The sequence below is a fragment of the Myotis davidii genome, unplaced genomic scaffold (assembly GCF_000327345.1).
Source record: "Myotis davidii unplaced genomic scaffold, ASM32734v1 scaffold38, whole genome shotgun sequence".
Classification (NCBI taxonomy): Eukaryota; Metazoa; Chordata; class Mammalia; order Chiroptera; family Vespertilionidae; genus Myotis; species Myotis davidii.
Genome location: NW_006291383.1, coordinates 213,241 through 225,696, shown reverse-complemented (window position 1 = coordinate 225,696; position 12,456 = coordinate 213,241). Strand labels below are relative to the sequence as shown.

The window sequence follows — 12,456 nt, the reverse complement described above, 5'->3', positions numbered from 1 at the left end:
TGAGGCCTCTACCCTTGGCTTGCCAATGGCACCTTCTTACTGTCTTCATGTGGTCCTTCCTCTGTGTGCTCACGTCTGTCCAAATGTCATCATATAAGGATGCCAGTTGGATTAGGGCATATTTCAGTGGCCTGTTGTAACTTAATCACCCCTTAAGGGCCCTACCTCCAGAACCAGTCACATTCTGAGGAATCGGGGGAGCCACTGGTTAGGGCTTCAACATATGAAATTTGGGGGGACACAATTCAATCCATAACAGCCTCTTTTCAGAGTCCCTTTGAACTTGATTTTGGGAACTCTACAGCTCAATTCTGTTCTACTCAGTCTCTTCCCCCACTGACCCTTAGGATCCCAGAGTCCTGTGATTAACAGGAGAGGAGGGTGGGTGCTTTGGAGGAATGGTGTCTGCAGCAGCCCTCAGACCTAGGCAACCAGGATGCTGTCCTGGGCTCCATACGTCAGGGACCCCTCCACCGGACTTCCTCTGGCTGTCCTCCCTATCGAATGAGATGTCTGTAGGGCTAAGGAGAGGTGCCAACCTGGAGCCTTTGCCTGCCCTTCCAGTTCGCACTCTCAGTGTCTAGGACCCCAGAGTTCCCTGCCCAGCTGGCTCCCAGCTCCCTCTAGGGAGTGACTACAGTGGAGTGGAGTTAAGGGGTGGAACTTAGATTGCTCACACTCCTACCTGTAAGGTGCTTGGCACAGAGCAGTGGGAGTTTGTGGGTGAGATCCTGTGGAACCCCTTAGCACCCCTGTCCCTGGTGGAAATGTAAGAAGTTCGAGTGCCTGAAGGCCAACGCTAATGATGCCTTCAGTGTAACCAAGTTAACGCGCCCCCCACTCCCCCACACCCCTTCCAGCATTGTTCTGGCTTCTTGGCTACTTACAGGTTTAAAAGTTCCTGCCACTCTCCAAAGTGGGTATGGTGATGGTTCTGGGCAGAGCCAGGAACATCATTTTGTGAGTTTCCAGCCTGGACCATCTGTGGGGCAGTGGGCAGTGTCAACCCGTGACCCAGAGGCGTTCTCCACGTCCAGGTTTGCCCGCTGAGCGAGGACTCGGGGCTCCTGTGTCCTCTGGCTCAGGACACCATTGCTCAAGGCTTCAAATTTCAGCCTTCAACAAATTGCTGGCTGTGCAGGAAGGACTCCTGGGGCAATGCAGGTGAGGTCGGCTGCAACTTGCTTTTCTTGGCTCTGGGGCCTGTAAGGCAACTCCTCTAGGATTTAGCTGCAGAAAGACCATTGGAGACAATGGGGGTTCACTTTTCAGCTGCTGTTCAGCCCGTGCTGAAGGGAAGATTCAGGTGTAAAAAATAGTACACGTTTAAAAACAATGGAAGGGGAAGGAAATTTCATCTGGAAGTCCAGAGACTTACTTTTCTTTTTATTCCTAGTTCTGTTGTCTTCTACTTTCTGTAGGGTCTCGGGTAAAAAATAACAATTTTTTCAACAGTGTAGATAAACTACAAAGCTTTTACAGCTTGATTTTTGGATTTCGCTGTGGCCTCCAATGCGGGCTGTGCAGTTATAGGTGACAAAGGAAGGTTCTGGCTGCTGTGGCCTCGCAGGATGTCTGCAGACCGTCACCACGGGAATGAAGGAGGCCAGGAAGCTGGTTTTCTCAGTTCACGCAAGGTCATCAGGCTGAGGCCCGGCTCCCACGGCCCAAAGGCTTGTGAATGAGTGGTTGATTGACGAAGGCCTGTGGACTCCTTTAAAATTAGAAATAGAACTTCCAGCGGGAACAGACATGGCGATGGTCAGTACACTTCTTTTTCAGTGGGAGAGTTTATTGGGGAAATTCAAATACTACCAGGAAGTATCTGGGGACATGTAAATTCAGAGCAAGTGCTTAGACATTTTAGAAAACCTTTGGCCAGACTCATGGAACAGTGGGTGTTGGAGTGGAAGCGGCACTAGAATACATTGTGTCCAACCCACCCTTCCTCCTTATGCTGATAAGGAAATGAAGCCCAGAGAGGTGAAGTGACTTGCCCAGGGTCACACAGCAAGCTGGCTCAGACCCAAGCCTCCTGAATGCAAGTCGAGGCAATGTAGTGTGGTGAGATAAGGTAACATGAGGGAATAAAAAACCACATTCTTCAAGTTCATACAGCCCTGGGCTGAGCTCTGTCCCTGCCACTTAGCAGCAATAATAATAAAGACAACATTAGTAGAGCTCTCACTACAGGCCAAGTTCCTTCTAATTGCTTTATCATTATTGCTACATTTAGTTCTCAACACAACCCTACAAGGTAGGTCTTATTAACTCCATTTATCAAGAGGGAAACTGAGGCACAGAGCGATGAACTAACTTGCCCATGGTATATAGTAATTGGGAGTTACTCATTTTGGGGTGAGTGCAGGCTCCTGAAGTGTAGAACCTGTATTCTTAACCGTTATGCTCAAGTTCACGAGCTTAACTGATGAGAATTGTCCTTGTCTGTAACATACGGTGAGTGAGAGAGAGCTCCTTGTAGGGTTGTTGATGGATTAGAAATCATGACCAGAATGTGTCTCATTTCTAATGGGCACTTACTGAAAAGCAGCATTTTTGTTACTTACAATCAATGTTGCCGCTTTGTTAAACTGTGCTGTGTCCCGCTCCTTTGTGGAGGTTTTGGAAGTCCCCTGGTCCTGTGGTTCTCAAAGTGGGCACCCCGATTAGCAGCATGAGCACCTGGGACCTAGTGAGACGGGCAGGTTCTCAGGCCCCAGCCCGGACCTACTGGGTCAGACCCATGCAGGGCGGATCCACTCACCAGGCTCCGCAGGGAATGCTGAGGCACAGTGCGGTCTGAGCCCGCCGATCTTACCACTGATACCTTTATAGACTCTTTCTTTTGGCGACTAATTAGCTGTGTCCTAAACTGGTGCGTCTTAGCTTCACATTCAGACAGTACCCTTCCCCATCACATTGTGGGCTTCTGTCATGTCACTCCATCTCATAGTGCAGTTACCGCTCTTGTGGGGACCGGTTCACAAATAGATTTGAGTGTGGCAATGTCTCCTCTTTAGGACGCTCATTCCCAGCGCCGTGTGCTAGGAAGGATGAGGCAGTCTGGGCAGAGAAGACAGGAGAGCCATGGTCCACCTCCAGCTGGGCTCAGCGTTCCTAGTTCTTCCGAGTTACCGCATCGTGTGTCCTATTCTCCCCATCCATCTGTGAACCATCCATCTGTGAATCAGATATATGAAAAGCCAGCTGCCCTCTTTTGATGTCAAAATCTTGTTTTGAAATAAGAGATATGAAAACCCTTGGAAAAGTATCAAGTATTTATTGGCAACTAAAGTCTTATTAATACAATCCTTTTTTTTTTTTGGTCTTGGCAGGTATTTTAAGATTCAGAAATGCTTCATTTTTGGCTCCTTCTCTCTCTCTCTTTACAATGAATGCGTCCTCCTTGCCTGATGGGGGTGTGGCCAGATGTGCTGCTGGAATGTTCCCCCTCGACGTGTTTGCTGCCGTGTGCCTGTGAGTACGGTTGGGATGTGTATGTCGGGGCTGTGTTACCAACTTCCACTCACCAGCTATACATAGCCTTGGATTCTCAGTCATTGAGTGTTGTCTGGCCCAGGCTCCTTGTGCAGGGAGGTCACCATTTACCTTAAACAAGAAAATGCAGGTGTTCAAGAGGAAGGATAGCCACACCCAAAAGTGACTGGGTTTAAGGACCCCCAAGAGAGGTATCTGGTCCCCAAATCCTCCTGGTCCTATCACGTGACCACTGAAGGTGAATGTCTCTTATTTGAGGCCTGGCTGCTTTCACAAGCACCTCCGCAATCTGGCCTGCTACTTCCTGTTTGCATCCTGCCTTGCACCTTAGGAGAAACTAATGCAATTGCTGGCTCGCAGCTCAAATCATTTGATAAGGTGCTTTCCTGAAAACTTCCCCTAAGCTGCCCCCTGCTAGGAGATGTCTGTGTCTGTTTCATCACCCTGTCACCCTTTTCAAGTAGCATACAAAGCTACTTAAAAAAACATTTTTTTAAAAATTGATTTTAGAGAGGAAGGGAGAGGGAGAAAGAGAAACATGGATCGGCTGCCTCTGCATGCCCCCTACTGGGGATTGAGCCTGAAACCCCAGCATGTGCCCTGACCAGAAATCGAACTAGTGACCTCTGGGTGCACAGGACAATGCTAAACCAACGGAGCCTCACCTTTATAAAAACTGTGGCAATTTGATAGATAAATCAGTTGGTTTAATTTATATTTTTAAAAAATTGGTAATGAGTCCCCCCCCCCACCAAGTTTATTTATCTGCTATTTATAGTCTCCTCTCCCTTTTCTATGTGTGTGTTATTTGGATGCTTATGGATTTTTAAGGTTGATTTTATAGATAGAGAATATGAATCCTTTGTGGTATCAGCTGCAAGCACCTTCTGATGTTCTCACTGCTGTTTGTTTATTATTTTTTTACAATTATAATAAGAACATTAGTGAAATCCATTGATCTTTTACTTTGTAATTTCTTTCAGTTATTTATTCTTAGAAAACTACTTCTAATCCTTAAGGATGTTAAAGATTAAGCTACCTTCCAGCAAGGGCTGGAGTGGTTGTGTTTGCTGGGCTGTTTTCTCTGCACCTCACCGTGGTGTCCTGGTGTTGTGGTGTTGGGGGAGGGAAGGCTTGGCCACACATGGATTTCTTCTCCCTACAGGTTCTTCACCCTGCTCGGCCTCGCCCTTCCTCTGGCTGGAACTGCGTATGTGGCAGCCAGGGGGTGGGGGTCAGACCGCGGGGCGTCCTCCACACTCGGGGCACATGCAGCCACTTACGGGAGCCTGCCTTTGAGAGAGACAGAGAGGAGTGAACCAAGGAGCAGAATCGAATGGCCGGTCGGCCTGGCCCATCTCGCAGGAACCCCGAGCAGAGGAAAAAGTGGGCATTTGAATAAACTACCACTCATGAGAGGGGACTTAGATGAGTACAGAACTGGGAAAGAATTCCCGTGGTGCTAAGTGTAGCGAAGCCAGCAGCCTGAGTGCCAGCGTGGAGGGCAGGTCTCTGCTGCTCACCATTCAGGCTTTGTGCCCCATCAGGGTGCCATGGCGAGGTCACTAAAAATGCTGCTTTGTTTCCTGGGCACAGTTACCCAGTGTTTCTGTGCTACTCAAAGACTAGGTCAGCACAGAGCTTGGGTTCCTCTGCAGTGATCCTCTAAGGAATAGTTCCATGATCACAATGTCTATTCCCAGTGTCTCAGTTCTCAGATGACTCAGAACCTTCCTGGCACGCCAAGGTGCGTGGTGTACATGTGCACGAAGCCAGGGGAGTGAGCACGCAGCACAGCTGATTAAAATGGGCAGAGTGTATCTGAGCCAGACGTGGATAACCCGGCATCATGCAGTGAGGGCGGATCACAATGAGCCACACTGTTGTGCTTAAGTTAAAAAATCAGGAGCAATACCTTCATTTCCTATGGCGAGGCAAGGGTGTGGCAAAAAGAGCTCAAGCTCAGTCCCCATTCACATCTGCCTGGTTTCTAACTCTGCCCTTGGTCAGGTTGTTTGACCTCTAGGAACCTCAGTTTCCACATGTGTAAAATGGGGGCATAGAATGGGATTTGTTGAAGGACTTAAATGAGATGATGTAATTCCCTCCTCCTAATTTGTTGTTCTTTTCCTCATCTTTTCAGTTAAGTCCAGGGTGGGGGTGGGGGCCTGGGAAGGGGTCTTGGCAACCCTGACCCCCCTGCAGTCCACTGGGTTCAGGGACCAGCTGCATGCTCCTGTCACTGAGGGGGAGCCTACAGTTATCACAACCCACCATTGCTGACCATCGGTAGGAGGCTATCCAAGAGCCCCGCTTTTTAAGGCCAGATCACAGGATTTAGGGCAGATGCTCCTGGATGGTGTCAGGAACTGGCTACTAAAACTTTAGCTTCTTCACCCAAAATGACACTTTCTATGGTGGGGAAACCAAAGGTTTGTTAGCTTTTTAAAAAAATATATTTTTATTGATTTCAGAGAGGAAGAGAGAGGGATAGAGAGATAGAAACATCAATGATGAGAGAGAATCATTGATCGGCCGCCTCCTGCATGCCCCCCACTAGGGATCAAGCCCGCAACCCAGGCATGTGCCTTTGGCCAGAATCGAACCTGGGATCCTTCTGTCACCAGGCTGACGCTCCATCCACTGACCCAAACCGGCTAGGGGGGGTTGTTAGCTTTTAAACAGCTACATTTAACTGTGTCCTCAAACTGGGGGGTTTCTGTGTTCTGTTGCTATAGAAATTTTTTTTTTTTCATTTCATACCATTGGAGCAAAGTATCACATTTCTGAATGTTTGAAAATAGAACTTGAGATGGAGAGAGCCCTAGGGTCCAGCATTTTCTTCTCTCCACGTTCACACTCACCAGCGGGTCAAATCAACATAAGACCCTCGACTTCTGGAGGTTTGGAGCCAGACGGGGCATTTCAGATTCCTGCTTCTTTATCCTCCGAGTAATCCCTGCATTGGCTCAGTGTGGTTTCCTGTTACAGGAGCCGTCCTTTACCATTTAGATGGAAAAAATGAGCGAGTGTTCGAGGATGTTTTCATGAAGTAAAGAGCTGTGGCCGCTGCCCCCGGTGGTCAGGGCTCCTACTGTGTGTTCATGGCTTACAGTGGCCCCCAGGAATATCCGAGAGACTTGAGGGGCTGCCGCGGTTTTTAGAGCCCTATCACAGTCAGCGGTCCTTGGACTTTGGTGAGCATTGGAATCTCCTGGAGGGCTTGTCACCCCCAAAGATTCTGACTCGGCAGGTCTGGGCTTGGACCCGAGACTGCATTTCTAACTAGATCTCAGGTGATGGTCTGGGGACCCCCCACTTAGACCACACGCATCATGTCATCAGCTCCCCACCCCACCCATGCTCCTGTGCTTGATAGTACTCTCCACTTCCACGCTAGTGGAATGGCACTCAGAAAGGCTGTCTTCCCTAGTGAGCAGTTATTTTCAGAAGATTTTATAAGCTGCTGCTAGTTAAGTGTGACCCACAAGTAGATGGAAAAAAAAATAATGATTGCAAAATGTATTCAGGATTTGCTTGCCAAGTTAGGCGCTGGGCCAGATGTTTGACAAACGTTCTCGAATCTTCACAAGAACCCTGCCAAAAAGTGTGCTTAATTTAAAAGTGAGGGAACAGGCCCAGCGAGGCTAAGAAACTTGGTGGAAGTCGCTGAGCCCAGATCCCGCGTCTCGCCCTCCAGGCTGTGGCTCCTTGGGGTGCTGAGGGGAGCCACGGGGCCCTGGTGTAGGGGGGCTCACTGTGCTGGGGCTCTGCCAACTGCTGGGGAGTGGAAAGCCCTCCTAATGAGAGGCTGAGCTGCGTGCACATTTGAGAGCAACTCCAGTGGAAAAACGCATAGCTATGGCCGGGACCTCAAAATGTTAGGCAATTACATGCTTTCATTTCAGAACTTGCTTTGGATTTCCAGAGGTTGGTTATAAGCCAGCTGTCCCTTGTGAGTAAGTTTGAATTCTGCAGGGATTTCTGCTGCCCAGAGTGTTTAAGGTGCCAAGCTACATCTGGGAGAAAATCTGAGTCTCTTAGAGGCAGCTTGAGCTTCTCAGGCTCCTGTTCCACAATTCTAGCTACTTGATTGGCTCTCATGATGAGTCAAATTGAAATGGAAAAATGCAGGGAATAAATTAAGTAGAAGGGATGAACTATTCTTAAAGCAACAGGGCTTAAAATAGTGAGCCTAGTAGCTACGATATTATCTCATTTGTTCTTCACAATAATCCTATGATTGAAGATCTACTTTGATCCCCCTTTTGCAGATGTGGAAACATAGGCACGGAGACATTAATTCACTTGCCAGAAGTCACAGAGCTAGTAAGTGATAGCCAGACTCAGAGCCAGGAATACCTCATGTAAGGCCTGCACCCTCTGGGCCGCCTGCCCCTCTGTTTTCATGCCTGTACCTTGACAGGTAGCGGTGTTCCTGTAAGTGATTCATTCTTGGGAGAGGACCAGGGATGCCATTTCTAGCAAAATGCTGCCCTCATGTGCTTTCTTAATAATGTCTAAGTTTCCCTCCCCCCAACCCTTTCTAACACCAGACTGTGGTCAGGCATTGGCGTCCTGGGGCCTGAACCTGGGCAGTGTATTCTGTGCAAGGCAGTGTGGGTGCCAACCTTAAGTCGTGTCTGTTAGGCGAAGTCAGGGTTCATTGGGGAAGGAGACTAAGTCCAGGGAGCCACATACAGATCCACAGGGGACGATGGAGAACTGAGGTGGGCGGTCCAGGACCACAGTGAGGGATCGTCTGGGGACAGCCAAGATCATTGGTGTGTGTTTTGGTTTTTGTTAGTGGGGTGGCAGGAGGGTTGGTCTGGCTTTCAGGGGGACAGTGACACCTCTGCTCTCGCCTAGGATGCCTAGGAGCCGTGGACCGGGCTCTGAGAAGCTTTTCTTGGCAGAAGAATGTGCCAGCCATCTGGACCACCACGACGCCAGGAAGCACGTGCTCTGCCCTGAATGGCATCCGGGTCTTGAGTCTCCTGTGGATCATGTCGGGGCACACCAGCCAGATGACCGCATGGCTGTCTCTGGGTGCGGAGAGCCGATGGGCCTCTGAGAGCAGTCAAGGAGGAGAGCATGTTTGTGTAGCAGATCACATTGGGCCATAGGATGGGAGGCCACAGCTTCCCTCTGGTTTAGAGATGTGGCCGGGACCTCCCATAAATGAGTTTTCCAGGCCAGTGTCCAGTGGCTGCTTTGCCTCCTCCGAGGTACAAATCAGGCACCTGGCTACCAAGTGAATAGTGACACCTGAGATTGTATTTTCATTGTCCAAACAGCTGGGCTCCCTCTCATCATGATTAATGCTGCCGGAAACTGACACTATTTTTTTCTCCTGGAAAAACAGGCAAGCATAGATAAGTTCTGTGCATTAGTAAAGTCAATGTTTCTCGACCTTTCCCCGGTGCTACACTCCCAAAGCACTCCCATCAAGCACTCCCAGTGGCACTGTCTCCCCGGGGACCAGAGGCATGCATCAGAGTTGGGGGGGCAGCTGAAGGGGGTGTGATGCTGCTGTAGTCCTAAGGGGGCTGAGGCCACTGAGAGCACAGAGGCGCGCAATGCCTTAGCTACAACGAGGCACCTCCGTCTCCTCCCTTTTCTTTTTGTTCGAAGATCCCCTCGTAAGTGAATTATGGGGATACATGACACCCTCCCGATACAACTGAAAGTTGAATGTGTTTCTCCTGGTTTTTCTGAAAAGATAAATCACATGATTTTTTTTTCCTATTGAACGAATAGGCACTGTTTTTTATGATTGTTACAGATAACGTGCTTGAATGGAAAGCCAGAGTGCTTAAAAACCCGCTCTACCTTTACTCCCGGAGTGGCCCATTCTATCTCGGGGTTGACACATTTTTCCTGATCAGGTAATACAGTGCTTTTCCTGCTGTCATGCTTGTTGCTGCTTGTTTGGGGGTGTGTGTATGTGTTGCCGTTCTCACTTTAGTGAGAAAAGCTGAATGGCTCACATTTACCCACCTGCCCTGGGCTCCTGTCCATCTCGGCACAGCACTGCTGCCACACGCTCCCCGCTTTGTATCTGCACTTTACTAAATGCGTGAGGATGGCTCGAAAAATGGGCCTTTCACAAAAGGTGATTCTGTTTCTCAAAATGTTTATCTCAGTGGTTCTCAAATTCTGGTTCGTGGGCTGAGGCAAATCCATGATAAAGTTTCCAGTTAAACTTTACCATAGTAAAATGTGAAACAAGAAAAGAAAATGATATGATGTTTCACAAAGCTATGTCTATTTAAAATAACTACCGAGTGGTAAAATTTCTTAATTGTTTGGTAAATGTCAGGTACCTCATGATGTACTTGGCAGCATCACCTCTTTTAATCCTCAAGATGTCCCGGTGCAGTAGGGACCATTGTTAAAATCCCCCATTTTTTTAGTTGAGGTAAAATTCACATCACTAAAGTTGACCACTTAGAGTAAACAGTTTAGTGGTATTTAGCACATTCACAATGTGGTGCAACCACCGTTTCTATCTAGTTCCAAACATTTTCATCATCCCCAAAGGAAACCTCATGCCCATTGAGAAGTTACTGCCCAGCACCCCCCCCCGCCCCCATTTCTAGAAATCTGCTTCCTGTACCTGTGGATTTACCTGTTTCGGCTATTTCATATTAACACGATGTACAATATGTGGCCTTTTGTGCCTGGCTCTGGCCATTTAGCATGATGTTTTTGAGGTTCATCTACGTTGCAGCAGGCGTCAGTACTTCATTTCTTTTTGTGGCTGAGTAATATTCCATTGTATGAATAGAGCACCAAATCTCCACTTTGAAGAGAAGGGAACTGAGACTGGGGGGGATAGTCCTGGTGGACCCATGATTTAAACCCAAGCAGTCTGACTCCCGAGTTTACGTCTTAGCCACTGAGCTAGCCTGCCTCCACCTCTTCTAACTTAAGCCTCCCTTCCTTCACAGGGAGATGGTAATGACAGATAGCAGCTCTTTTTATCAGATGCTAATCATTCATCCAGCCAGCCACGATCCGGGGCAGTGGTTCTCAACCTTCTTAATGCCGCAACCCTTTAATACAGTTCCTCATGTCGTGGTGACCCCCAACCATAAAATTATTTTCTTTGCTACTTCACAACTGTAATTTTGCTACTGTCATGAATCATAATGTAAATATCACATGCAGGATGTATTTTCATTATTACAAATTGAACATAATTAAAGCATAGTGATTAATCACAAAAGCAATATGTAATTATATATGTGTTTTCTGATGGTCTTAGGCCACCCCTATAAAAGGGTCATTCGATCCCCAAAGGGGTTTCTACCCACAGGCTGAGAACCGCTGATCTAGTGAATGCCTAATTGCCAGGCATTGTTCTAGGGGTCCTCAAACTTTTTAAACAGGGGGCCAGTTCACTGTCCCTCAGACCGTTGGAGGGCCGGACTATAGTTTTAAAAAAAACTATGAATAAATTCCTATGCACACTGCACATATCTTATTTTAAAGTAAAAAAACAAAACGGGAACAAATACAATATTTGTATTTGCATGTGGCCCGCGGGCCGTAGTTTGAGGACCCCTGTCTAGGTCCTGAGCTACTTCAGTGGATAAAACAAACAAGGACCTTTCATGGTGCTTCCACTAGTGTGTGCGTACGTGCATGGGGAACCAGCAATAAACATAAATAAACAAGAAGCAATCTGATAGTAATAAATGTCAGGAAAGAAATAGCCAAGAAGGAGATAGCATGGGTATTTGTTTCAAGAGGTTGGAGAAGGTTTGTCTGGTGAGGGGCTGCTCCATCTGAAACCTGAGTGGTAAGAAGCAGCCAGCTCCCAGAACGCCCAGGACAAGAATGTTTCAGTCCGAGGCAGCAACTAGTGTCAAAGGACTAAGGCAGGAGAGAGTGAGCCTTGTTAAAGGGCCTGAGAGGCCCCGGGGGCATCCTGAGGCATCCGTGGGAAACAGACAGCAGAAAGAAGGCGGAGCATAGTGTGGGTCGAGGGAGCAGGGAGAGAGGAAGGCAGGAGAGGGGGCGGGCCCGCCACAAGGACCTGGTAGCAAAGCTAAGGAGTTGGATGGGAGTCTTGTGAAAGGGAAAGTTGCTGGATTGCTTTAATGTGGCAAGTGATATGATCTGACTTTTTAAACCGATTACTCTGGCTCCCGATTACTCTGGCTCCCGTGGTAATAATAGATCTAAGAAGGGCAGAGGCGGAAGCAGAGAGATCAATCAGGTGACCTTGGTTGCATTTCAGAGGAGAAGTGATAAGGCTTGGTCTGGGAGGTGGTGGCTGGGATCGAGAGAAGGTCATACTCAAGATACAGTTCAGAGGTGGAGTTGTTAGAACTTGTTGACGGATTGGATGTGAACTGTGAAGAAAAGAGAAGTTGAGGACAGCTTCTAGGTTTTGGCTTTGATAACTGAGCAGATGGCGATGTTAGTAGCTGACGTGGGGAAGATCAGAGGAGAAGCAGGGTTTGGGGAGGAAAGTCAAGCCTTCTGTTTTGAACAAGTTAAGATTAAGGGACCTTTTAGACATCCACGTAGAGGTGTTAAGTAAGCAGCTGGCTCTGTGTGTCCGGAGCTCAGTGGCAATGTCAAGGCTGGAGGCGGAAATCTTGGAGTGAATGAGATACGGGCGGTTTTTAAAGCCACAGGACTGAATCAGATCATGCTGGGAGGGGCATGAATGACAGATCAGGGCTGCATCCTAGGACAACTGGTGTCCCCACCTTTGGAAGCTGGAAATAATAGGAGGGGCCCCAAAAGGAGCCTGATGAGCAATAGTAAGAGATTGCTAATGACCACTCATTTTCTGCAAAACTTCCCTAATATCCTGGTGACGTGCTCCCTCTTCTCTGCCAGGTTTTCACTCAAATGGCATCTGCCCAGGAAGGCCTTTCTTATCCCCTTATTAGAAATGGAGCCACCCAGCACTCTCTACTTCATTTTCTCTTTATCTCA

General features: G+C 48.1%; 1 protein-coding gene across 1 annotated transcript in view; it reads left to right on the top strand.

Moving 5' to 3' along the window:
- The window catches only part of LOC102751993 (nose resistant to fluoxetine protein 6), a 48,046-nt gene that overhangs the window by 19,319 nt on the left and 16,271 nt on the right, over positions 1–12,456 (top strand). The window contains exons 5-8 of the mRNA XM_006764604.1: positions 3,336–3,477; positions 4,664–4,884; positions 8,368–8,547; positions 9,284–9,386. Of these exons, the coding sequence (XP_006764667.1) occupies positions 3,336–3,477; positions 4,664–4,884; positions 8,368–8,547; positions 9,284–9,386 (646 nt within the window). The remainder of the gene's footprint in view (positions 1–3,335; positions 3,478–4,663; positions 4,885–8,367; positions 8,548–9,283; positions 9,387–12,456) is intronic.